Source organism: Triticum aestivum, chromosome 6B, assembly GCF_018294505.1.
Source record: "Triticum aestivum cultivar Chinese Spring chromosome 6B, IWGSC CS RefSeq v2.1, whole genome shotgun sequence".
NCBI lineage: Eukaryota > Viridiplantae > Streptophyta > Magnoliopsida > Poales > Poaceae > Triticum > Triticum aestivum.
In genome coordinates, this window is record NC_057810.1 from 56,095,156 (window position 1) to 56,122,796 (window position 27,641).

Here is a 27,641-nt window from a genome sequence, read left to right on the forward strand (position 1 = left end):
AAGTCCTTCAATTTCTTCTATTCCTGACAATACCGACATTATTTAGTTGATCAATTTCTGTATGTGTTGATCATGGCATTGATTCGCCATCAGAATCAGCTTCCTCCCTGGCAGCACTCTGACGCAATCAGGAGATTGTTGTTTCCCTCCAATTCTACCAGCCAAATCATGAAGCCTTTCAGCTCCGTTTCTGATCCTTGCCTGATCTCCTTTGTCCATGCCGTCAAGGATTTCATGGAGATGTCGCTCTCTCAAGCCATGAGCAATGCATCTTGTTTAAACAACACGCAATTCTTCAGCCAAAGAATTAATACTAAGTATTGAAGTTGCTTGTTTGACCAATTCACTCAGGTCAATCCACCATTAGTTACTGACCAATCTTTCATCATGATAATAAACTAATGCACTAGAAGATTAAAGCTCAAAGAAAGAAAGAGCAAATAAAAAAACCTTCAGAAGTGAGGAATGTTGTGTGATCGCTGCATATCGTAGGCAGGGAAACTGAGCATGCTTTTGATGCTTTTCATGGCAGACGTTGTGAAAAAAAACTCTATTCCAGATCGAAACATATTATCACTAAGAGAGGTGGTCAAAGTTTTGTTTTGATACCGTGCAGAGTTTTAGAAATTTGACTAAAATTTTGGACCAAGGCAGTATCAACATATATGACCTTCAGCTAGAAACCAGACGCTTCCCTTTCTCCTACTCCATGAGCCTCCCGATGCCCATGATTACGAACAATAATTCAAATTCTTTGATAAACTAGCTATTGAGTGTTTGCCTCTAAGGGAGGTATTTGAACCATTGATCATGTAGATTCTACTAGCTCATGCACTACAAACTAGCTGTCTTCCACATCCATTCTTCCTATCGCTTGTTTTTTTTTCAATAATGCTGAAATGATTTAGCTTTGGAGGTTTTCTTGTACAATTTCGAGAATGTTGAAGTTAATATTTACTGTTTGAATCATAAAATAAAATGTGCAGTTGTGTTACTTTAATGGTTTTTACGTGGATGAATAGCACAAAATGGGTTGACTAGTGACCCTGATTGTTTGTATCTAGAATTGTAAGTTGCTGAGAGGCAAGCCTAAATACTTGTCGCTCACAAGGATTCATTTGTAATATTCAGAGGCAATTTTACCTCGTCGCTGAAAGATTCAGGAAAACCTTGATAAAGAAAAATTAAGGTTTATCAAGGTTGATCTTCTGACCCGAAGCCTTGCAATAAATATCCAGAAGGTTTGATAATTCTTCCGGCCCCTCACAACTTGCTCTAAAAAACAGCAGGCTGTCATCTGCAAAAAGTAAATGGCTCAATGTCGGGGCAGCTTCTTCTGCCACTTTAATTCCACTCAAATTGGATGACTGAACATTAGCTTTTAGTAGGCATGCACAAAATGCCCTCTGCTGCAAGCAAAAAGAGATAGGATGAAAGAGGATCTTCCTGTCTGATACCTATTGAAGGTTTAAACTCATCTAGTTTTCTACCAGTAGATGCCACTGAAAAAGAAATGGAGCTGACCATTCCCATGACCACATATATCTAGCTAGTGATGGTTGAAGCCCATTTTTTTCATGATTGCTTCCAAATAGGACCACTCAACACGGTCATACGCCTTCATCGTATCCAGTTTTAGAGCGCAAAGCATGTGTTTCTTTGCTTTTTTCGTTTAATGAAATGCAAACACTCATAAACATAGATAATATTACCAGTGATGAGGCGCCCTGACACAAAGGCAGACTGCTCTCCAAAGATAATTTTTGGCAAAATTTGCTTTAGGCGGTTTGTAACGACCTGGAGGTGATCTTGTAAAGGACATTACAAAAACTGATACGACGAAATTGTGTTAGACTAGAAGGGTTTGGTACCTTTGGGATAAGAACCAAAATAGTTTTGTTGATGGACTCAGCACTCTCCACCCCCTGAACTATCTGCAACACCGCATTGGTAACATCTTCTTCACACACGTCTCAATTTTCTAAAAAAACTGAGCTAGAAAACCATCTGGGCCTGTGCCTTCAGTGGGAACATCGAAAAAGCACAACTTTTACCTCATCCCGAGAGTATGGGGCTGTCAGAATTGCGTTCATGGCATCCATGACTTTAGTAGGGACCGTATCAATGACCCTTTGCACGTTTGTAATCTCTTCTGACCGAAAAAGGTTTGAATAAAACTCTGTTACCATGGAGTCCATTTGAATAGGATCATCAATAATCAGGCCATTAGTTTCCCTTGCGTTTTTTTTTTGAGTCGATTCCCTTGCTGAAACTCTTTCTAGGCCACAACTCTTCCTGGGCCATAATGGAGCCCATACAGAGCTATAAACACCAAGCTGATCATCCGATGTGTTCGTGGGCTTTCGCTCGCAGGCTACCTGTACTTCACATTGTGGTGTCTGATTCCGCTCCGGCACTTCCCCGCAGAAAGATGTCGCCGGCGGCGGCGCCGCTGGACGACGAAAACCTACTCCCCGAGATCCTCCTCCGGCTCCCCCCCGCACCCGTCCTCCCTTCCCCGCGCATCCGCCGTCTGCAAGCGCTGGCTCCTCGTCGTCTCCGACCCCGGCTTCGTCCTCCGCTTCCACCGCCGCCACCGACCTAGCCCTCCCCTCCTCGGTTGCTTCACCCACCGCAGCCGAGGCATCTCCTATACACCTACCATGGATTCCCCCGATCGTGTCCCCGCCGGGCGCTTCTCCTTGCAGCTCGACGATATCCATCGCTTCAGGTTCCTCGGCTGCCGCCATGGCCTCGTGCTCGTCTTCCTCACATCACAGAAACAAGTCCTGGTGTGGGGGACCCCATCACCGGCGATCAGCACCGCATTGCCGTTCCCCCGGGGTTCAACGTGGATGAAAACCCGATGATGCAGCACGGGGCAGTGCTTCGTGCTGCCGGCGAGGTGGATCGCTTCCCGGTGGTCTTGGTAGAGGTTGGCGGACTCGCCGAACAACATTTGTTTATAGCCTGCGTTTACTCGTCAAAGACCGGCGTATGGGGTAATCTCACCTCTACGTCTGTTCAATCCAAGGGTACTTTCACCTTGTATTTTAAGGGAATGCCTTCTGTGCTGGTTGGGAATTCCCTTTACTGGCTGTTTGATGGGGATTTTGTTGGAATTGTCGAGTTTAATTTGGAGAGGCATAGCTTAGCTGTGATAGAAGTGCCATTGGATATGTTTGAAAGGTACAGCAACTTCGCGGTTATGCAGGGTGTTGATGCTGGGCTGGGTTTAACAATTTTATCAGGCTGCAAAGCCCAGTTATGGAAGAGGGAGACTGGTTGTGATGGTATTGCATCATGGGCAATGGGAACGACTATTGAACTGGACAAGTTACTTTCCCTACATTCAAAGTAGGAGAAAGGGACCCTAACAATACTAGGGTGTGCAGAGGAAAATAATGTGGTCTTCCTGTCGGCAGTTGATGGTGTATTCATGGTCGAGCTTGAACCATTGCAATTCAAGAAACTTCACGTGTCCTGCAACTGGCTTTACTATTATCCATTCGAAAGTGTCTACACTGTAGGTAATAGCATGCCTTTAACACTATGATTATCACAAAACCAGGTTGATTTTGATAATTGGTTGATGGAATGCAATAAGCATCCTTTCATCCTAACCTATCAATTTTAAATAGTGTCACATATTAATTGATTATTTTGATGTTTGATGATCTCTTCAACATATAGTGATGTTGTGCTGTAGTGTTTTGTCCTGAGGCTTGTGTGTTTTATGCACGTAATAGTTATGAACCGGAAACTATGCAGGTATAGCAGCATGCCTTTACATTGCTGGTATAACAAAACCAAGTTATTTTTTTATAATTGGTTGCTGGAATGCCTTTCACATCCTTTCATGTCAAGCCAACAATTTTAAGTAGTGTTGTACAATCAATTATTCTTTTGCTGCTTGGTGACATCAACATATAGCAATGACGCTCTGTAGTGTTCTGTCCACATGCTTGTGTGGTGTTTATGTAATTCTTGTGATCTGGGAAAAAAATTCCTTGCGATTTCTGGTTTAGTGTTGTTTATGTCACAAGTTCCGCTTCTGTTGCAAACATTGTCAAATTCTGTACATAATAATTGAACCAAATTTCATTGTTGACTGCCTGAGTGCCTATTGCTATGTGTAAGAACTCTATAATTATAGTGCTTGGCTCCATGGGAGGTATTTCAGTAGGACGCGGATTTTTAGAACAGCTGCGCCGGGGCCGCGCTATCCCAGCCGTGGGTTCTGTGCACTGTACCTCGAGATGGACGAGGAGTATTACAGTGGCGGCTGGCTATTACGGACGATGTGGTCCCATGGGTACTGCCGCAAGCCCAGCCTAGCTTTGTCTTCGAGCGTTGCTACATAGACGACAACCCTGGACGATTTTCAGACGATTCAGCAGATCAAGCCATTGATGCGTGGAGCAAAACTGACCAACACCGTTCAATCAAATATCGTCCAGCGTTCGTCTAGGCTACTATCGTCCGCGTAGTAGTTTCGCTTTGTCTTCCACCATACCCCCACTGCAAGCCCGTGAACACATCCGACGCACTCTACCCCCTCAAAAGAAAAAAGGAAATCCGACGCTCTCTATCCTCGTTCGTTGACCTTTAGCTCCATGGATGGGCTGCGCGGCGGCGACTCGATGACGAAGCTCGCACACCCTCAAAATTCTGCTATTTTTTGTACAGTGTGCAGCCGGTATTGACCTTGTATCCGGCTACAGCGAGGGACTTGGATACGTGTGACTGCGGCCATTCTCATAATCCAGGTGTGTCTGCTCCTGCTTCTGAAAACTCTATAGTGGTGCCTGGATGGAAGAAAAGGTGATTGTTCATCGACTCAGAAAAATATAATAATAAAACTTACTGTGATAATCAGTTGATGTTAATCATATTTTTGTAGCTCCAAACAATGTGGTGTGTGTGCAACTGAAAAATAATGGGTGATTTGACGAAAACCATGAAACTCCTGCAAGAAATGAAGACAAAGGATACAAATCTGAAAGTTGAGATAGATGTAGACGGAGATGGTCGTGTCCGTAATATGCTCCGTACCAACAAAAGTACTGCACACATCTAGTTATGCATGTCTTATTTGTCATATATAATTAACATTTGATCTCATGCTTGGTATGCCTATGCAGTATCCATATCTATTTTTAAGTTTTAGCGACATTGGTGGATCATCACGGCCACCCCAATTGCCCACCCTTCTTAGTGTCATGCTCTGCATCATGGGCATGGTACATAACGTCTCACTTCAGAAACTCCACAGCTAGTGTGCATCATGTGCCAGGTACAGAAAGCTAGTGTGCATCTTGTGCCGGGTACAGGACATGTGACTGTATCGTAATCCGAGTTCAGACATAACGCCAAGCGTCTCGCAAATGTGCCAGGTACATTATTTTAACCTGAACCCCTAGATAATGTGCCAGGCACATTATTCTTAAGCTTGGGAGTACCTGCATGATGACAGCGAAATCAGAAACACAATACAGATTTCCTTTTGCGAACCCTTTTACTTGCCTACTTTGACCTGCAAAACACAGACATCAAGTTTAATCACCAATTTCCGAACTGCACCCAAAACCAAACAACGATTTGGGTGTACTGCTCCCAAATAAACTACTCCAGACAGCAAAATGGGGATGCGCAAGCAAAAAAATATCACATATTCACCTGGGTGGATCAGGACAATACCAAACGGCGTGGGATCTCCCCAGCGGCGGTGCCCCGGCGCGGGATAGCATCGGCGGCGATTCCGGTGCCGCAGGCCCGGACCTGCCGCTGATTCCCCGCCTCCCCTTGTCCCCTTGTCCCAGCAACTCTCGCCTCCGCTCAGATCCGTGTTCTCTCCATGTCCAATCTGAAATGAATCCGCCTCCCCCGGCGCCTAGCATTCTCCTGTGGAAAGAATTAAACACTGACTCTTAGCCAAAGAGATAGTTCAACGCAGAATGAAAAAAAATCAAGAAAGCGGAAACAAATCGCCGCAAGGGAACTAGTAGTAGTGGTCAATGAGCCCAATCGAGCCCAAATCAACAACAACCAGCAAGGAAGCAATTCAGCGAACACCTGAGCTGCACGCACGCAAGAACGAATGGATCAAGCAGCAGAGGAAACGGGACGCATCGTGGCGGGATGGATGGATGATGAATCACCTCTGGTTTCGGCGAGGCAGCGCTGCACGAAGCCGAGGTCGGAGGTGTAGTTGAAGGGCCCGTTCCAGTCCCCCTGCCTGCGCAAATCACAGCCCGGATCAATCACCGCCAAATCAAAGTCGTCGGGCTCGTACAGCAGAAGAGAGCAAGTCCTGCGTGCCGTGCGTGCGGAAACAGAAACAGAGGATGCATGCGGTCGAAGTGTATGCACTACTACTCACGTGTCGGAGACGTATAAGCTGAAGCTATCGGAGATGGTCCTGGCGACGTCGTTGGTGAGCCCCGTGAGCTGCGCCTGCACGCCCCTCATCTCCGGCGGCACCGGCGGGTCCGGCCGCTGATGCCGCCCGCTGGCACCACCGACGAACATCACTAGCGCGAGCAGAAGAAAGAGCACTGGCAGGCCGGGCCGGAGCACAGCCGTGCAGTGTAAGCACGATGCGGGAGAAGCAGCAGTGGAGAGGGACTGGGCAGGCAGGAAGAGCGGACAGAGGAGGGGGGATGTGCCCACAGATAAGGACAAATACTACCACCTCACCATCCTGCGTGAGGTCGTGACCCAGCTGAAACAGTACCCTCGGTTAGGAGGTAGGCCCGATTATAGCTGGCCAAACGGGCCGGCCCGGCCCGTCCCGGCACGGCCCATCCTAATCGTGCCTGGCATGGCCCAGCCCGCCAAGGCACGATTATTATACGGGCCATGCCGTGCCGGCCCACGTGCTGCAGCCTGCAGCCCAGGCACGGCCCAGTTAGTAAATGGGCCGGCACGTTGGCCCGTTTAGCACGGTGGGCTGCATAATTTTAGCCTGTTATTTGACGCACTGAGCGTTTTTAGCCTATTTTTACATGTTGGGCTATATATATGTATAAAAAAATAAAAAAAACGTAATCGGGCCGTGCCGTGCCGGCCCGCGTGCCCAGCCTCTAGGCCCAGGCACGGCCCAGGGCGTGCCGCGTGCCTGGCCCGGCCCGTTTAGCCCGTGCCGTGCCTGGCCCAAGGCGGGCCGTGCCGGCATGCTCACGGGCCGGCCCGAAAAAACCGGCCCATTTGGCCAGCTATAGGCCCGATCACGGGCGCGTCTCACTGGTAACACCTGCGAGGTAACTGTGCCGTGAGATTCTTACGGAAACCGCTGGCCCAAATCCCTACGCTACATGGACGTTCGAGATAAGCGGGACGGGGTGCAGGTATTCTATTTTATATTTTCGTATTTCAGTACGCCATTTGTCTCTTAGTCTCTATAGAGAGTAGATGGTGACATAATCGAAAATGTGTTAACAGTAGAAGTTCAAAGTGTGCCCCTACGCTACAAATTACCTACTGATAACCTTTGTTTCTATTGCTGGCTTTCCCCATCAAGGCTGAGATGATTCAGCTTTGGTGTTTTTGGTACAATTTCCTTATGATGAAGCTAATGTTTACTGTTTGAATCATAAAAAATGGGGAGGTTTGCATAACTTTAACGTCTTTCCATGGATGAATAGTACAAAATGGTTTGAGTAGTAATATTCATTGCCCCACGGGTACCTAGAATTGTCCCAGTTACTGAGATGGAGGAATGGGCTGCTTTGCTGTAGGTTCTTCCATTTTGTAGGCTTCACACCCAGATCGACCCTATGCAATGCGTGCATTAATCAACTGTGAAATCTGTTGTTATCTGATCTCTGGACACAGTTAGCCAACTGGCATGATGAAGACAGTGCATTAATCAACTGGGAAGTCTGTTGTTATCTGACAATGCGCTTGAAGATGAATGCAATGCGCCTGAAGATGGATGAATGATCACAAGATGAAGATGAATGCAATGCGCTTGAAGATGGATGCAATGCGCCTGAAGCTTAAGAAGATTAGAAAATATGCCATTGATAATGAGGCTTGGTATCATTATGCCGTTGGATCAATTGTTACCTTAGTTGCGATCTTCATCATATTTGTTGTGATGAGGGTAAGTTTTCTCTAATGTTTTTCTTTACAAATGGATACTTAGCTTATTTTCCTTCTAAATGGCATAATTACCTAAGTTATATAAAAAATGAGCTATACTTAGCTTATTCAGTTCATTTATGATATACTTAGCATACTTAGGTAAAAAATGGCATGATAATCTCTGTTACGTCCAAAATGATATAGACTTCGCTTATTTTCCTCGAAAATGACAAAATAACCTTACTAAGCTCCAAAATGACCTATTTACCTAGCTTAGCTCTAAAATGACCTACACTTAGCATTTTTACCTGGCTTAGCTCTAAGAAGAGGAGAGGAGAAAAAGAAAGAGAAGAAAAAATCTTCTTCTTCTTCTTCTTCTTTTTCTAACTAGTCTTCTTCTTCTAACTAGTCTTCTTCTTCTTCTACTTCTTCTTCTAACTTTCATCTTTCCCAATTTGCAGATTTTCTTTACATGAGGAAGGCTTGGATTCATGGAGTGTACTATTCTTTTGGTGCTTCCTTGTTGTTTATGAAAACTTGTTTGGATATGTATGTCTATATGGATATGTTGTTGGAAAGTTGTTTGTGCTTATGTATATATGGATATGTTGGACTTTGTTGAACTATGTTGTTGGATTTGATCAAATATGTTGTTGGACATGCTGTTGGATATGTATGCATGTATATCTGCGGTTGAAACCATGTCTAATTAATTGGATTTAAATAAAAACAGGGGATGTGTAGCCTCTTTGCCGTCCGCTAGCCGACGGCAAATAGGACATGTGGCAGTCACCTGTGCAAACTGGCAACGCTGGCGGCCTATTTCGTCATTTTGCCGTCTGCAAGTGGACGGCAAAGTGACCAAATAGGCCTAGCAAACAGGGCCATCTATGCCGTCTGCTGGCCGACGGCATAGCTGGCCACGTGGCAACATCCCAGTGCTGCCCTAGCTAAGCTCTTTGCCATCCGTCAGTGGACGGCAAAGAGCTTTGCCTCTTTGCCATCGGCTGGCGGACGGCAAAGAGCTTTGCCTCTTTGCCATCGGCTGGCGGACGGCAAAGAACGCCGTTAACCCCCTAACGGCTCTCACCTCACACCGCTGTCGTCCGTCGTCGTTGCCGTCTGCTGGCCTCGGATGGCTGACGACACAATCCTTTGCCGTTCGTTTCTACGAAGCGGACGGCAAAGAAGGCCTTTGCTGGCACGTGTTCAGCCGGACGGTTTGCCATCCGCTGGCTGACGGCAAAGGACTTTGCCGTCCGGCATCCATGGCGGACGACAAAGAAGCTGATTCCAGTAGTGATGAATATTACTCATGAGGGTCATCAACACCACCGGCCTTGTGAACCATTGTAGGATCATCATCTTCACCACCATCTTTGTCGACGTTCTCAACAAGCGGTGAACTCTCGTTGCCGTGAGCACCACCGGAAGCATCTTCATTGCACCACCGGAAAATTTATACCTTTGCGACATTTCGTCGAACATGTTGGAGGCGGTGGCCGTCGGCGTGGCCACATCGTCCTCCACGGCGGCGGTGGCGGCGGGGGAGGTTGAGGAATGGACGTCGACCGCATCGGCTGCGATTTGTCACCCCGAGCCACTGCGGATGCCTTAGAGAGCTTCACCGGCCGCGTAGAACTGTCGGTCGGGTTGCGGCTGTGGTTGGCCGCCCGTTTTCCGCCGCCTCGTCCCTTCGTCGGCTTCGCCGCCGGCGCGGTGGCCACCGGCCGGGGCGGCGCTAATCCGAGACAGCGGGCGGGGAGCGGCGGCATGGCAGCGCTTGCGGGCGAGACGGCAGCGGCGGCGGCCACGTGGGTCAGCCCACCGGCCGCGGCGGCGGCGGAGAAGGCGGCGGGGTCGTCGCCTTCGGCCATGGCAGCATCGGACGGCGGGGGCGGCCGCGGCCGGGCAGGAAGCGGGCGGGCAGACGCGGGCGGGCGGGCGGGAAGGGAAATGAAGTGGCGGTTGGGCGTTTGCGGGCGGTGGCTGGTTTTGGACCAGATGCACCTCGTGATGTAAATTTGCATATGGACCGTCTTTTAGTGCTTGAGAACCTGAGAGAAATTTATCCATCCAGCTTGTTTATTCTCATTCTCGAGTATTTCTCTCAGGTTCTCAAAGCTAGATGATCATGACACCAAAAGATGGATATATTTGTCTGTAAAAAGTTGGTTCAGCATTTGCCCTGTGGCGAAAATACTCGAGAATGTGCTAGCAGTAGAACTTGGTGCCATTACACCACAAATAACCTACTGATAATCTATGTTTCTATTGATTTTTCCCATAACCATGCTGAGATGATTCTGCTTTGGTGTTCTGTTCAGAATTTCCTTATGGTGAACGTAGCTATTTTTTACTGTTTCAATCATAAAAAGTTGTGAGGTTGCATAGCTTCAATGTCTTTCCCGTCATTTCACTTACAAAATTGTTTGACTAATGACACTGATTGTTTCCACAGGTATCTAGAGTTGTATTCTGGTTGCTGAGATGCAGGAGTGGGCTTGTTGCTGAAGGTTCTTCCATTTTGGTAACTTCACATGGAGATTGACCATCTACATAGCGTGTACTTATCTACTTGGAAATCAACTTGTAGGAGTTCACCGTTTAATTTGCCAACTTCTCTCTATTAACTTATCTCTGGACACAATTAGCTAACTGGGATGATGAAGATATATTACTACCTTTTTGATTAAGCAGTACTTACCTTGTGGCTCGTTTACCATATGGTTTCCAAGCAAGCACGTTAAAGCAAGCTTGCCTTCCTGATGGACGCGGATTTTTCACGCATATGCTTCGGAGCCCTGCTATCTTGGCCATCCGTCACTGTTGTGTGTCTCGAGATGCGAGGAGAACCTGTGGGCGCTTAAACTCTCGATTAGCAGGAGTAGTTCTGTACATCTGCTTCGTAGGTCCTCCCCCAGGAATAGTGGCCGGCAGTAGACCTGTGGGGTTTTGTTGTTTTCCACACAGTGCACAGCATCTCCCAGCACAAAAAGCATTATTGTATGAGGTCCATGCATGTCTCTCCTTCAAAGCTCTGTCACATGCATGCTCAATCTCTCTCACACAAGCTATCTCTTTTCTCACCCTCTCATATGCTGCACAAGCTCTCTATTACCTACGAAAATAAAAGGCTTTCTCTCATACTCTCACACTCAAGTTAAAAATAGCAAGTTCAGAATGACACTGTTTCTCTCTCTCACTCCTCTCACAGGTTCTCTCCCTTCAGTTTCTCAAAGCGAGTTGTTCTCTCAGCCCCAAGTTCTCTCTCATTCAAAGCCCACACTTTTTTCTCAACGAAGGAGTAGCCAGCCCTCTAATGGCGGTCCAATCTGCGGCGTCCCTCTTTCTCTGCAACATAACCCAAATGCTAGCAAGGAAATGAGAGATAAAGAGAGAACTCTTCCGCGCATGCGCACAGGGACTTTCTATGAGTTTTCTTGTCCTTATCCGCTTCCTGGTGTCTTTTGTCTAGGTAGCATGTAGCAGGGTCAGGGGAGCAGTGGCCTACCACTTCGTAGGTTGATCACAGTGGACAACCTGTATACACCAACGTGGTTATGAACTGCAAAACCTGAAGATGAGCTTTGACCATGCCATGACCTCGTCTATCCCGAGGAATACATGCGGCCAGGATAGAGGCGCTCCGAAGCATATGCCTTCTCAAATATTATCCCCTTCCTGATGATCTTTGCTTACATGTTTGTGTGCTTATGTGCATCTTTTTCACCTTTTCCATTTGTTCTCTTCTCACTACAATAAACAGAAGTACCATAAGGTGGTTGCCCACTGCAAAGTTAAACTTTTTTCTCCATGTGGGAGAAAAATGAGTGCTACTTTCCTTAGTGGTCTGATAAATTGTTTTTTCATCAAGTTGGATTCATCTGATCCTATACAATGCAGGTACTATTTCCTTCATGTAGAAAAAAAAATGCACTTCCTTCCTTCCGTGATTATAGGAAAAGAGTAGTGCATACAGCAGAAAGCAAGAAAAGATCGAAGCTGCTCAATATAATTATTGTGGCAATAGCTTATATAACCATTCCCGGAAAAAAGAATCAGGTGCAGTAATAAGATTTGCATCGAGTGAGAACTGAAAACTGAAAAGTACAGTAATACACTGCAGCCAAAGATTCAGGTACGAGAAAGTCAAGTGCCAACCTTAACTTAGCATTCAAATCGCTGTGAATTTCTTGTCCACTAAAGCTGGATACTCATCTTGGTCCTCCAAAGCGAAAAGTAGCTCTCTTTTTTTTCAAGCGAAAATGCCTTTTCCACATCTTAAAAAAAAATCAGAAAAAAAGTTTTCATGTAGACACATATTGTAGTATACATGTATAAAATCTCATGAACATATATATTCATATGTGATGTACACAAAAAAAGGACAAGTACATAGATTAAACCTAAATGCTGCAAAGTGCAGCTGCACAATCTGGTGATCGCGAGCGCACACGCTAGGTAACAAACGCCCTATCCAGTGGGAAGTGTGAAGGATACGTATGTGCATGCATGTGCCGACGTCAGCTATGCCATGACATCCGCGAAGAAGCGAGCTCCTGGATCAAGGCAGGAGCGACTGGGTTAGCTACCATAGCACCATAGACGCCTGATGTTTGTTCTAGCGGCTAAGCCATCCCTGTGTACTTAGCGCTCTAGCGCCCCGCCCTCTTTGTACACTCTTTTCTACCTATTAATGAATGATACGCAAGCTTTGCGTATTCGTGAAAAAAACTATTTAATCTGTATTAATTTTTTAAAAAGTTACAACTTTTGAACCGATTGTCAAAACGAAGAACCGTTTTCAACGCTGGGTTCCTCATGACGAGCTCTTCAAAACGAGATCCCATATGAATATATTTTGACGATTTTTTTTAAAAGCGACTTTGATGCTAGATGAAGCAACTTTAGTGCTAAACATGAGCAACTCTAATGCTAGATGAATTGCATCATGTGTATAACTAGCTTTGCCTAGTAGCCACCTAGTTAGTTGTGTGCAACAGTCTAATAGATGTTCACCATGATTTCTAAGTTGCATACATTGGAAAATAAGTTGTGCATTGTTTAGTTGCCTATCATACTGAGAAAGTTTCTTACCGTAGAGTGGAAACTTGTCTAACATGGCTTCTAAGCTGTCTACCTCAGAAACCAGGTTGCCTGTGTCACTATGAAGTTGCCTATGAGTGATCCTCAATTTCTTAAAATACTATGAAAGTTGTCCATCAAGGGACCTAAGTTGCCTACAATATCGAAAAGTTTTTTGTGGGATCTAAGTCATCTGTCATGATTTAAAAATTTAAACTATGTGTGGATGGGCGGAACGAGATCCGTATGCTTTCCTTTTCTAGGGGAGTCTACCCGTTAACGCTACTAAGCACACGGGTGTTGGCTAGCTAGGTCATGACGAGCTCTTCAAAACTAAACCCACATGGATATGTTTTGATGATTTTTCTTTCTTTCAAAAAGCAACTTAGATGCTAGATGAGACAACTTTAGTGCTAAACAAAAGCAACTCCACTCCAATTTAAAGTAACTAATTAGCAACAATGAGCAACTAACTAGTACTCCCTCCATCCCAAAATAAGTGACTCAAGATTGTACTAACTTTGTACTAAAGCTAGTATAAACTTGAGTCACTTATTTTGGGACGGAGGGAGTAATAGAGAATAACTTTGAATAGAGGTAGACAACATCATATCACCTTTATAAGCAACTTTCTTTCTACGAGAGCCGACTTTAGTGCTAAAAATCGGCAACTTCACTACACTTCCTGTCCTAATTAATTTTTGCTAACATTCTTCTAACTTCCTTACCGGTACTTTTAAGTTGCATATTGTTCATGCTTGTATGTCATTGTTTCTAAACTTCCTATAATATTATGAAGTCGTCTACCATTGATACTCTTGTGTCTGCTATTGCTAACTATGATAGGAAAGTTGGTGGTCAATTTTGGCAACTTTAGAGTGTTTGTAGGCAACTTAGAAAAATAATGGTAAACCACTTCACAATATTATAGGCAACTATTTTTGCAAAGTTAGGCAACTGAGCAGCAATGATAGGCAACTAATTACCAATAGTAGGCAACTAGACATCAATGGTAGGCGATTTACAATATTTATAGGCAACTGAACATCAATTGTAGACAACTGGCTAGCAAACAATAGGCAAATGAGCAACCATGACAGGCAAATTGGGATAATGTTAGTAAAATTCACAGGTACGCATAGTGCAGTGAAGTTGTTTTGTATGTAGCACTAAAGGGGACATGTTTTGTGTGTTTTTTCTTGTTTTTACACAAACAAACCTAATAGGCAGTCCTACTTGGCCAAAGAGAAGAAGTTGCCTCCTTCGCACCCAAAGTTGCCCTCAAAAAAAGTATCCAGTTACCCACAATCAACCATACAGTTGCTTAAAACAAAGTATCCAGTTTCCCACAATCAACAAATAGTTTGCCTAAAATCATGTATCCAGTTGCCCAATCCTCAAGAACAAAAACATTTACCAAAACCATTATTTAGTAAATATCTAAAGGTTTTAGATACCTGTAATTATGTTTGGGTCATAGAGGTCGAGTCAAGATTTTCCTCTCCTCGGGTGGGATCCCTTGGTGCGACCGTCGGGGGAGCAGGTGGAATTGGTTAGGTTTTCTAGCTGGAGATATGAGGCACATGATTATGTGTGTGTGTGCGCACGCGCATGCGCGTGTGTGTTTTCTTCTCTGCTACTGCCTAGTGCCTAATGAAAACACTGGAGTTGTTCAGGCTTGGAGTGCAAACGAGTTGCATGGTGAATTTAATCTTTTCTATATGTGGCCACTTTATCTAGATACCAAGTCACACTGGGACTACACACGAGTTGTCTAGTGAATGCACTGGAGTTGTACAAAAACACCTCAAAAGTTGCTGGCTTTTTCTTGGGGAGTCTACCCGCCAATGCTATTGGGCACGTGGGTGTTGGCTAGGCAGTTCGCAACGTGCTCATCCAAACTAAACCCCACATGGATATATTTTGTGTATTATTTTTGCAAAAGCAACTTGTATGATAGATGTGGAAACTTTAGTGCTAAACAGAAGCAACCTCACTCTATTTTGTTGTCTGCTATTTGCTAGTTATGATAGGCAACTTGGTGATCAATCTAGGCAGCTACAGACGCAGGCGTTCATATACACAAGCATCACCAAGTTGCCTAGATTCTTGGGGACTATGAAGTTGCTTGTTAACAATGCTACAGATGTCTCATGCTTTTTGTTTTTTTCTTGTTTTTACACAAGCCAACCTAATAAATAGTCCTATTAGGCCATAAAGAAGAAGTTGCTTTCCTACAACACTAAAGTTGTCTTCATTTACACCCAAAAGTTGCTCAAAAAAAAATTCATCGAAACCTACCCATATGAGATCTAGTTTTGAAGAACTCCTCGCAATAAACTCAACAGTGAAAGCGGATCTAAATTACGATGCTCGGGGCTTTTAAAATTTTTTGAAACCCCAAATAAATGCATGTGGTCTCTCAAATGAGGTAGCGTGAAGATGTTGAGCAGTGTTTCTGCTTCGTTCTATGCGTGCATGTAGTGGAGGATGCGCTCGAAACAGCGAACGAGCGCAGCGGCGTTGGCTAGCCGCGTCCTGCCTTTTCTTTGTTGTATTTGGGTCAGATATTTGTCTTTTTTGTGTAGCATGCAAATAACCAAATTAGTTGATGAAACGTTACACATACTTGAAGAATTTGCATATGCATATGTAGAAAGACAATTGACATTTTTTGAAACTTTTAAATATATTTTGATTTTTTTGGCAAAACAACCTCCATGGAGCTTGGCCTTTGCAACGCCACACTCTAGAAGGGACTCTTCCTTTTTCTATCAATGCTAAACTACTAAACATGAGCTTTAAACTGAAAAAAATAAATGGGGAAATCATCATTTTTAACAGCAGAGGGATCTCGAAAATTTATCCATATAGAAAGAATACATCATGTTTTACAAAAGGACCCATATAAACATAGAAATACAAACAATTCCCTGGACTTTTGCAGTGACCCCAAACTAAAGTCAGAAATGCGATCGGGTCCACCACCTACACGCCGATTCAACTCGCCATTTTCGGAGACTAGGCCACTTGGTAGCCATAGCGACAAGCCATGGATTTTGATGAGAACCAGAATTGCCTCCCATATGTCACCATGTTGCCGAGAGGAAAGGACATGGCTACCCTTGGGCCATAGAATCTAGTGGCATGGCAATGTCGGGCAGCCTTGAACTGCATTTCTAGGCGCCAGTGCCTCTGTTACGATGACCATCGTTATGTGCTCAAACTCAATCCACAAGCTCCAGTCTTTCGCCTCTCCATCACTCAAGTTCCACCATCTTGGTGGCTTCAAAAGCTGAGAAGAAGCAGCTTCCCCTTCTCTAGATCAGGGGCTTGGTGAGCTTATTGGTGGAGCTCCGGCTATATCCGCCTCCGACCATCAGTTTCCACCACCAACAATGGGAAGGAGGGGAAGCTAGCTACCAGACGCCGCTCGCAAGCTTCAGCATTAAACTCCAAAACACATACAATTGAACACCTCTAAAGCTACAACTATAAATGCATCTAGCCCCTTCCCTTCCCACTCTGGATGGCGACATCGGCGGCAGGAGAGGGGAAGAGAGGCATGACCTGAACGATACCGGGCCAACCAACCAAATAGATTAGAGGAGGGCTCGAGAAGATAGAGGAAAAGAGACCCCCCCCCCCCCCCCCATATATTACTCCCATTATGACTAGCCTAATCCATGGAAAAGCGTTCAACTTATGCATTTTTTTAGAACTAGCAACCAATTCAGATTTTTTTATTTTTTTACTATTTTTTCAGAATTTATTGTTCATAGAGGTGCATATGAGATCGGGATTACTGAGATATTTAATTAAACTCACACGCATAATTTCAAAAGAAAAAACTAAGGGCCTCGTTGATGGAGGAAGGATGTGGGGGGAGACGGAAGAGCATCTCAGAGAGGAGGTTTTTGTCATCCAGCAGCGCCCCCGCCAGGATAGCACTGCGTATGGAAGTGAGATCGAAAGCCCACGATAATAAGTAAAGTACGAGAATGCCCGTACATGTAATACAGCATTTCGCAAAAAAAAAAAAATACAGCATTTCGCTAACAAAACATACTGATTTTTTTCCTCGAATTTTTTCTTACTGAATTTTGGCTTCAGCTAATCCTTTTGCCTTTGAGTTATGAATTACTGAACTACTGAATTTTGTGAATAAGTAGAGATCATGTTTTGGAGATCGAAGTTTTGAACCTCAACTCATCATAACATTTGGACTATGCTGCAGATTATTCATCCGAAATCATATTTCATGTGCTAGTCTATCACAATGGTGATCTTTTACAATGGTAATTATTACACTCATTATTTAGCAAGTGCCTTTGTTAGTAGTTTCTCCAGCCAAGTGTCATCTCTGAAGAGGATCTAGGTTCCATGGACAGGGAAATCGCTTCAGTGAAATGCTAAACTAAGGTTGGCACCTGACTTCTCGGTAACTGAATCTTCAACTGCAAGTGTATAGCTTCCCTATTCTCGGTAACTGAATCTTGGAATGCATATATTAATCTCTACCGTGTTAAGGATAACTGAACAGAATTATACAAGCTCTTATTCCAATAATCATTTTCTATAATCACAGATTGGGTAGGAAGACTGAATGAACTGCATTTCCTTCCTTTTAGACAGCATCTCTTCATCAGTCTGCACCATACCAGAATTCAGTTGAACCTGATAAATCAAACTTGTATGTGTATCAAATCTGCTCTGATCATTAGGGGAGTAGCACTTATTATTTCCAGCATGACAAAATGTTTTTCTTCGCAGTGGGCAGCCACCTTATGGTGTTTACTGTTTATTGCAGTAACAAGATGCACATGAACACTGACAAAAATGTAAGCAAGGATCATCATGCAGGCAAGCTTGCTTCAAAAGCATATAGCAAATGAACCACACCGCAAGTACTACTTAATCAAAGCAGGTCAATGTATCTTCATCATGCCTGTTGGCTAATTGTGGCCAGAAATTAGGTAACAGAGGTAAGGGGAAGTTGACCACTTAAAAGATTAACTCATACATGCCCACTTGTGCAAGCTACAAAGATGACTGATCTCCATGAGAAATTGTCAAAATGAAAGAACCTTCAGCAAAGAAGCCCATTCCTGTATCTCAGCAACTGGAACACAATTCTAGATACCTGTAGAGCAATTGATGCCATTAGTCAAACCGATTTGTACTGTCTATTCATGGAAAAGATGAAGTTGCATTATCTGTTCTTTGTGATTTAGAAAGTAACTATCAGCTTCACAATTGTGAAGATTGTACTACTAAAAAAGTGGAATCATCACAGCATTATTGGAAAAAGATAACAGTATAAATAAATAATAGTGACAGAAAGAGTGGAAGACAGTTAATTCGTAAAGCCACGTCTTCCACTTCTACGGTTACCACATCCTCAGGTTTCTTGCCACATCTGATCTCAGAGAATAATCGATCGTGGCTATTCAGATTTAAACAAATATATTGCATGACTATATAAAGTGAAATCAACTTATTTTATTTTCTTGGAAAAAATGGACTTACCACTTGCAGCAGTACCATCCTAAAAGTTACAGAATAAACAGTCTTGTAAATTTTAAACCAACTCGCTACTATGGATTAAGATTATTAGCAAGATCAGCAGAGGTAGCAATACTGAATATAACAATAACTGCTTTAAGCTTCTCAATGTGCATACACAGGAGATATCTATTTAATATTTCAGTTGCTTCAAGCTAATTTTTCAAGTAGTTGTCTCCCACTGTTATATATCCAATCTTGTAGAGAAGAAATTAACCGCAACACAAAACTGATGAGAAGCTTTCCCAACTCTGACTTCAACCACATTGTCCAATGGTAATGTTAATAAAAATATGAGAATATTAAAACAACTTGGCATCATAATTATCGACAATACAACAGAATGGTGCCAGCACATCACCTCATTGGTTGAGAAAAACTGCAATGCATCCATATGAACTAGCACTACCGTTATACAGTTCTTGCATATGTCAACAAGCAGACAACAACGAAATTTAGTTCAGTTATAATATAAAGAATTTCCCAACTTGGCCACAGAAACAGAGCTGGTGGCATGAGCTAAACTAGATATCAGAAACTAATATGTTTCTAAATCATAAGAATTACATAAACACCACCACACAACCATTGGGACATAACAAAAATGCTATGTGTTGAAGAGATCATATCAAGCAGCAAAAGAATAATTGATACTACACTACTTAAAACTGTTAGCTTAACATGAAAGGATGTGAAAGGCATTCCATTAACCCATTATTGAAAAGTAACTTGGTTTTGTTATACTGGCAGTGCAAAGGCATGCTATTACCTGCAGCATAGACACTTTCAAATGGATAATAACTACGCCATTTGTAGGTGTCGAAAACTTTCTTGAATCGCAATGACTCAATCTGGACAGTGAAGACGATGCTCATACCGACCCGCAGGAACACCAAATTATTATCCTCAGCAAACCCATATACGGTTATGTGCTCCTCTGAATCCAGGGAAAGTAGCTTGTCCAATTCAACAGTTCTTACTATCCCCCATGATCGAACACCATTACAGATGGTGTTCCTCTTCCATAACCGGGCAGTGAGGCCTGACACGGAGAAAAAACCCAGCTCACCATCCTCTGCCCGCATGAGTGTGAAGCCTTGAACATCAAACATATTCGCTGGCAACGGTATCACGGCCAGGCTCTCCCTCTCCAAATCAAACTCGAGGATATTTGGCAAATTACCATAAAGTATCCAGTAAAGGGAATGCCCGACCAGCACAGCCAGATCCCCAGAAGCCCTGGTGGGAAATTCGTTCCCGGAGGGAATCAATGTTAAGATGGGATTACCCCACGCCACGGTCTTGGACGAGTAAACGCAGGCCAGCGCTCGTCCATCTTGCATCTCGTCGTGATCTGCCACTACCAAGACGATCTGGAAGTGGACGTCCCCGGGAGCAGCGCGGATCACCGCCCCGCGGACCAACTTGAGCCGATCGAATCCCGTGGGAATGGATACGTTGTGCTGGTGGCCGGTGACGGGGGCCCATACCAGCAACTGGAGCCTCCTCGGGTCGAGGATTAATACAAGGCCATGGCGGCACCCGAGGACCCGGAACTGGAAGTGGTCGAGGTCGGCTTGCAAGGAGAAACGCCCGGGCGGAACACGATCTGGGGCCTCCAGAGTAGGCTCGAAGGACGGGCTGTCGGCACCTGCGTGGAAGCAGCCGAGGAGTGGAGGGTTGCGGCGGTGGTGAAGGCGGAAGCGGCGAGAGAAGGCTGGGTCGGAGATGAGGCCGCGCCAGCGCCTGCAGACGGCGGAGGCGCGGGGGAGGGAGGACGGGAGCGGCGGCAGGCGGAGGAGGATCTCGGAGAGCAGGTTGTCGTCGTCCAGCGCCGCCGCCGCCGCCGGCTCTCCCTCCTCACAGCTTATGCGGCAGCCCATGGCGTGAAATGCGGGTGACCTAAAGTGACACTGGACCCGCTGCCAGTGCGAGAGGGATGGAAATTGATGAAGCCCACGAACACACCATCTCTCCGTTGTGGACATCAACGCGGCCCACAAGCCCATACAAAGCACACACGCATTTGACCTCTCTCTCTCTCTCCCTCTACAGAAACGCATTTGCCCTTTTCTTTTCTTTTTCTTTTGTGCGTGTGGTTTTAGCGACTTTTCAGATCCAAGACCCAATTTGCTTAATCTTTGTGGTTTCCCCAGATTTTCAAGCTTTTCTGGATCATGGTACAATTATTTTCGTTTCTGAAAAAAATACTAGCTGCATTTGCTTTTCTAATATTTTCGCTTCAATTTTCATAGCACATCTTGCTTTTGAATTCCGATAGACAGGAACAAATGCTAAACGAAGGTTGCCCGCCTGACTTCTAGCTCGGTGCATGGATCTTTGACTGTAGTGTGTAACTCTTCGAAAGCCGTCAAAAAAACTCTTCGAAAGCCCTCTTTTACTCCCAATATCAAATGACCTCGGGATAAACAGTAAAATGGAACAAATGAAAAAAAAATGAAAACAATTCTGAAATAGTTTTGAGGCAAACTTTGACAAACGTTTTGTATTTCTTGAAAATTTTCATCACGGAATGACATTCATGGAAGTCATGGCACAAAACAAAATCAGCACTTCAAAATGTTTTCAAAAATAGGATTTTTTTTAGCATCAATTTTGCTTTTTTATCACAACTTCCATGAATTTGTCAAAGTTACCACCAAAAAATTCATAATTTGTCGATTGTTTTACTATTTAGTGTTCATTATGGAGCATTCGAGCTCGGGAGTAGATACTCCACGCCCGTAACACTTGAGATTTCGGCACGCCAGTTGCTAATTTATACTATTGTGCTATAAGCATGAGCGCACATGGTTTAAAAAATGTGGATGTGAAAATTTGTTTCTTAGGTATAGCCATATTATCGTTTTCAACTCCCAAACGCATCCATATGGCTGTTAGAAGGGGCATGCCAATGACATTTTGTTCACGAGGCGCATGTCAAACCTCAAAGTGTCTTTCATTCCGCGAGAGGCGCTTCACTTCAGCCACCCACCAGGGGAGGCCACTAGTGTCCTGTTCAACGCCGGATCCAGAAACATATGAGCCGCCTCGGCATAGTCTGTTTGTAGGATGCATGAAATGGGCGATGCCTTCCACGCACTCCGTCGTCTCTGCTTTGAGTGCATTAGAACATACATCTCCGAACCGCAGGAGGAAAAGACGAACGTGCCTGAAGTATCCCTTCAGATCATTCCAGAGCCTGTTGTCGGCTAGCTCCTAGAAAGCACGATATTTAGCTAAGTTTTTACGCCGTGTGCAATTGAGACTTCTGTTTTTCTTCGTCTCATTCTAGTTGACAGCGAAAAAAAGCGGTCGATGGGGATCCTACCTTTTTTTTTGCGGGTGATAGGGATCCTACCTAGGTGTCTTGATACGGATAACTCGTGCTACAGCCGGCTGTAAGCTTTTAGCCCACTTCTCTCCTTCAACTTGCTCTTAGCCGGCCTTTCTTTTTGTTATCACTTTTTCTAGAAAATCTAGACAAAAATGGCCCAAATTTTGTGGGACACCCTTTTGGAATTTAGAAAATGAAAACATGTGCGTTTTTTTTTGCGATGGTATCTTTATGTGAAGAGCTACGTTCACAACAGTACAGCGTGTCTTCTCTAAATCCTGACCGAACATGAACAATACCGGTTGGCAATGTATATCACAAAAAAAAAGCAACATTACAAATAAATCCTGAACAAATGTGAACTATCTACAGTTACGCCGCGCGCACACAACAGTGCGGCCGTGAGAGTATTGACTATTGAGAGGTCAGAAGAAGAATGGGCTGACGTCCTGCTCCATCTTCATCGTGGCCACGGGGGACAGGAACGAGGCGGCGTAGGAGTCCTCCCAGGGCAGCATCAGGGAGCCGGGGCCCTGCAGGTCGTCGAGGCTGATCCCCATTAGCCAGTCGTCGTTGCCCAGCTCCCGCACCTCCTCCTTTGGCAGTATCGCGTTTGTCGTCTGGAACGCCGGCAGCGAGTCCAGCTCTAGGAACGTATCGTTGTCGACGTCGGACTCCGGCGTCCGCGTCTCACCCCAGGAGACCGACTGTGACGCCGCAGCCTTGGCCGCCGCCTCGTCCTCCTGCCGCTGCTGCTGCATCTTCTCCCACTGGTTCTTCTTGTTGTAGAGGCGGCAGAGCACCCAGTCGTCGAGCCTGAGCGAGGAGCCGTCCTTCTTGGCGCCGGCGCCGGCGAGGCGGTACTCGTGCATGATCCAGTCCGTCTTGACCCCTCCCGACGGCCTGCCGTGGTAGAAGACGAGCGCCTTCTTGATCCCGACGGTCCTCCCCGCGCGCGCCACGGGCCTGTCGGCGCCGGTGGCCTTCCAGTAGCCGCCCCCGGCGGCCCGGTTGGGGCGGGAGCCGTTGGGGTACTTGCGGTCCCGCGGCGTGAAGAAGTACCACTCCCGCGCCCCGAAGAGCGCCCGCTCCGGGAGCTCCCACGGGTCGAACCGGTAGAGGTCGAGCTCGGCGATGATGGGCACCGGCGGCGCGCGGCCGGCCGCGCGCGCGCAGAGGTAGTCCGCCACCAGCTCCTCGTCCGTCGGGTGGAACCGGAACCCCGGCGGCAGGTTCAGCTCCGCCTCCGCGTCCCGCCGCCGCTCCGCCGCCGCCATCACCATTGCCGCTTCCTGCTTCTCCGTCGACGGGATTGAGATCCTCGGGTGCTGCTGCTGCACGTGCGTGGTGGACTGTGTTGAGTGTCTTGGAATGGATCTTGGAAAAATGGCGTGCGCGGAGGATAAATAGCGAGGTGAGGAGGAGAAGCTTCGTGGGGAGGCGTCGGGGGTCGGAAAGGAGTCAAAGGGGTTTCATTTGGGGTCGGCGGCTACGAGAAGGAAGGAAGGAGTCGCGATGGGTGGTCGCGCGCGCGGCTACGTACCCACCACACCACTGCGGGCAGCCGTCGATCCTCTTTCGTGCGGCGGGCGGGGGGCCGTCAGCTGGCGACGGTGGATCCCAGAGATCGAGCACGTGTGGCGACGGCTGCGTAGGCAGCAGGCAGGCAGGCAGGCCACGAGATGGTGACGGGGTTCGCGCTGCTGGCTCATTCATTGTACCTCGCCTCGAGCAAAAATGTTGCGGATGCTTTGGTGACGGCGACTTGGCCAGCGCCATGACGTCATTGCCCACTTCATCTTTCTTCCCCGGCTGGATATAATATATTGCCTCTAGGTGGTTCTTCTGCGGCCATGTAGGTGTGTGGTCACTCGTGTGCTGTTGGGCTCTGCAGTTGTAGGTTGCTGCCCGGCTTGGTTTTCTAGACCAAAGATGACGCCTTTACGAAAAAAAAAGAGTTTTTATCATTTACTGTGTCACTAGTTGCATCCCGCTACTCGGTTTTGCCACTAACAATTACTACAACTGTATAAAAATGTCGTCGCTTCGTTAGGCGCATACTTAGAAATACCACGAAACGCCATTACTGTCAGCTCAAAGCCCGTTTACCATGTTATATGACCAAAATACTCATGGACACATGTCAAACTCTCCCTCTATCTCACCGCGATAAAGTGTGGGTCCCACTTGATCCCCATACCGTTTTGATTAACCTCTAAACTTGTTTGCTTGCTTACTCCTGACAAGAGGGGGGGGGGGGGGGGGGTTGCATTGTGAGATGGAGAGAACTGACATGTGAGTCTAGGGGTATTTTGGTCATATAACATGATCAACAGGTTTGACCTCAAAGCAATGGTGTCCAAGGCATTTTTTAGCAAATTTCTAATGAAACGATGACACTTTTTAGGTGTCTAATGTAATTTTTTTAACAAGCATCTCACGGAATGATGTCATTTTTTACAGTTGTAACTTCTAATGGCAAAACAGAGTAGTGAGACACAAGCAATGGCCTAAATGATAAAAACCCAAAAAAAATAGTCGGAAACCATTACGTCGCCCTTCTATTGAATGATACTAATACTACTATTTAATCATGAACAGTATTATCCGGTTATAAGTTCTTGGTGGCAAGCCATTTGGCTGGTTAAGAGCATCTCCAGCCGTTGGCCCCCCCCAGGACGCATAAAAATCGCCCCCTGGGGGCGAGCCGGCGATACATTCGGCTGGGGCCGGTTTTGCACCCAGTCGTCGCCCCCAGCTCGCCCCCAGGCGCCGATGTTGGCCCACTTTTCAGCCCATTTCGGCAAATATAAAGCCCATATGGGCGGGAATAGGCCCATATTCGGCGTCGCTCGCCGTGGCTCGGCGTTCAATTATCAACGTAAATATATTTTTATCATATATTTCATCACAGAAAAATCAAATACTTCAACAAAATAGTTCAACAACAAATAGTTCAATGCAAATTATATAGTTCAACAAAAAAAACTCATATTTCATCACACATCGCGCCCGGCGTCGCCCTTGAGCCTCCATAGGTGCTCTATCAGATCTTGCTGCAGTTGATGATGCACCTGTGAGTCTTGGATCTCCTGACGCATACTGAGGTAGGCAGTCCAGGTTGCTGGTAGCTGGTGATCAACTTGGGCAAGAGGACCCTGCCTGTGGTATGGTTCAGTGTCAAACACTGGCTCTTCCTGCTTGCTCTCAATGATCATGTTGTGCAAGATGACACAGCAGGTCATGATCTCCCACATTTGATCTTTCGACCAGGTCTAAGCGGGGTACCGGACAACAGCAAATCGAGATTGGAGCACACCAAATGCCCGCTCAACATCCTTCCTGCAAGCCTCCTGAATCTTCGCAAACCAAGCGTTCTTGCCTCCAGGCACAGGGTTTGAGATGGTCTTCACAAATGTTGACCATCTCGGATAGATGCCATCAGCTAGATAGTACCCCTTGTTGTAGTGCCGCCATTTGATCTCGAAGTTCACCAGAGGAGAATGACCTTCAACAAGCTTGGCAAAGACAGGAGAGCACTGCCACACGTTGATGTCATTGTGAGTTCCTGGCATACCAAAGGAGTGCCAAATCCCGAGGTCCTGTGTGGCCACCGCCTCAAGTACCACATTGCAACTGCCTTTGGCGCCTTTGTACATCCCCTGCCAAGCAAATGGGCAATTCTTCCATTTCCAATGCATACAGTAGATGCTTCCAAGCATCCCAGGAAATCCTCTTGCTGCATTCTATGCTAGGATCCGAGCAGTGTCTTCCACATTGGGTGTTCTCAAGTATTGCGGTCCAAACACTGCCACCACTGCCCGACAGAACTTGTAGAAACACTCTATGCTGGTGGACTCGGCCATGTGCCCATAGTCGTCCTGTGAGTCACCTGGAGCTCCGTATGCAAGCATCCTCATCGCTGTCGTGCATTTCTGGATCGAGGCGAATCCAAGTTTGCCGGTGCAATCCATCTTGCATTTGAAGTAGTTATATAACTCCCGGATTGAAGTAGTTATAGAACTCCCGGATGTTTTGCCGCCGTGAAGTGGAGCATCGGCGAAGTAGTCGGAGTAGAGCATGCAGTAGCCTTCGAGACGATGCCGGTTCTTTGCTTTCACCCGCCCCGGCGCCGAGCCACCTCGCCGCGGCTTTTCATTGCTCGCCAGCAGCTGGGCGAGGGCGGCGAGCACCATGAGATGCTCTTCTTCCTGGACGTCGGCCTCGGCTTCCTCCTCCAGCAGCGCGGCGAGCGCTTCCTCGTCATCCGAGTCCATCGCCGAGGTAGGCAAATCGCCGAACACCTTGCGCCCGGTTGGCGTGCACCCGCCGCTAAACTGCCCCTCCGCGGCCGGAAACGGCAGCCGGAAACGCCCAGCTGCTGTCGGAAGGGCTGCCGCGGCGAACCTCTGCTATTTTTCCGGTGGGGAATGGCTATCTAGCGGTGAAGGGCGACGGGCGGCGCCGGGATATAGCTAGTGGCGGCCGAGAGCACGGGGGGTGGGAGGCGAGTCGGGGAAGAAAACCTAGACTTTTCACCTGATGGCGTGGGCCAGCCGTGCTTTTCCCTTGCGCCGGAGCCCCCGAGCGCCCCCTAGCGCGCCGGGTTAGGCCTGCGGCCGGCGGGCGGAAAAAAGGGCCGAACCAGTGCTTTTCGTCGTCCTGGAGGCACGATTGAGGTGTTTTTTTGGCACCGGTGCCGAAAAAGTCGCCTGGGGGGCATGTTGGGGGCGCTGAAAGGATCGATATGGTTGACTAGACGGGGGGGGGGGTGAATAGGCAACTAACAGTTTTTAGACTTTTCTTAACAATTTAAACCTTGCAATGAAATAGGTTGTCTAGATGTGCAACTACGTGGACAACCTATATGATGCAAAGACAATAAGCACACAAGCAAGCAATGGATATAGCACAAGTGAGCTTGCAAAAGTAAAGGGACAAGATAGCCAAGAGTGGAGCCGGTGGAGACGAGGATGTGTTACCGAAGTTCCTTCCTTTTAAGGGGAAGTACGTCTCCGTTAGAGCGGTGTGGAGGCACAATGCTCCCCAAGAAGCCACTAGGGCCACCGTAATCTCCTCACGCCCTCACACAATGCGAGATGCCGTGATTCCACTATTGGAGCCCTTGAAGGCGGCAACCGGACCTTTACAAACAAGATTGGGGCAATCTCCACAACACTTGGAGGCTCCCAACAATACCGCGAAGCTTCACCACAATGGAGTATGGCTTCGAGGTGACCTCAACCGTCTAGGGTGCTCAACACCCAAGAGTAACAAGATCCGCTAGGGATAAGTGGGGGGAATCAAATATCCTGTGGTGGAAGTGTAGATCGGGCACTTGTCACCCAATCCCGAGCAAATCAACAAGTTTGATTGGCTAGGGAGAGAGATCGAGTGAAAATGGAGCTTGGAGCAACAATGGAGCTTAGAGGTGGAAGAGGTAGTCAACTAGAGGTAGAAGACACCCCTTATATAGTCGTGGAAAAAATCCAACCGTTATCCACATGTTCAGCCCGCGACACACGGTACTACCGCTCCAGGGGCGCGGTACTACCGCGAGGCT

General features: G+C 46.5%; 3 protein-coding genes across 6 annotated transcripts; all 3 read right to left on the minus strand.

Annotated features, from left to right (window-relative positions):
- Nucleotides 1–4,503: 4,503 nt before the first annotated feature.
- Nucleotides 4,504–6,698, minus strand: LOC123133456 (uncharacterized). 4 transcript variants are annotated; one of them, XM_044552946.1, is made up of 6 exons: nucleotides 6,383–6,691; nucleotides 6,162–6,238; nucleotides 6,076–6,080; nucleotides 5,680–5,904; nucleotides 5,463–5,536; nucleotides 4,504–4,808 (listed from the first exon to the last, which is right to left on the minus strand). In XM_044552946.1, the coding sequence occupies exons 1-4, from the start codon at nucleotides 6,529–6,531 to the stop codon at nucleotides 5,839–5,841; spliced, it is 297 nt and encodes a 98-aa protein (XP_044408881.1). In that variant the 5' UTR covers nucleotides 6,532–6,691; the 3' UTR covers nucleotides 4,504–4,808; nucleotides 5,463–5,536; nucleotides 5,680–5,838. The 4 variants fall into 4 exon arrangements, with proteins under 4 accessions (XP_044408881.1, XP_044408880.1, XP_044408882.1 ...); XM_044552945.1 differs by lacking the exon at nucleotides 4,504–4,808 and having other exon boundaries at nucleotides 5,078–5,536; nucleotides 6,383–6,690; XM_044552947.1 differs by lacking the exons at nucleotides 4,504–4,808; nucleotides 6,076–6,080 and having other exon boundaries at nucleotides 5,078–5,536; nucleotides 6,383–6,683.
- Nucleotides 6,699–18,018: 11,320 nt separating this feature from the next.
- LOC123135737 (uncharacterized) lies at nucleotides 18,019–20,651 on the minus strand. The gene is made up of 2 exons (XM_044554932.1): nucleotides 19,511–20,651; nucleotides 18,019–18,319 (listed from the first exon to the last, which is right to left on the minus strand). Exons 1-2 carry the CDS (start codon nucleotides 20,622–20,624, stop codon nucleotides 18,312–18,314), a joined length of 1,122 nt encoding a protein of 373 aa, XP_044410867.1. The 5' UTR covers nucleotides 20,625–20,651; the 3' UTR covers nucleotides 18,019–18,311.
- Nucleotides 20,652–22,345: 1,694 nt separating this feature from the next.
- LOC123135738 (NAC domain-containing protein 67) lies at nucleotides 22,346–23,543 on the minus strand. The gene has a single exon (XM_044554933.1). It carries the CDS (start codon nucleotides 23,359–23,361, stop codon nucleotides 22,504–22,506), a length of 858 nt encoding a protein of 285 aa, XP_044410868.1. The 5' UTR covers nucleotides 23,362–23,543; the 3' UTR covers nucleotides 22,346–22,503.
- Nucleotides 23,544–27,641: the final 4,098 nt, after the last annotated feature.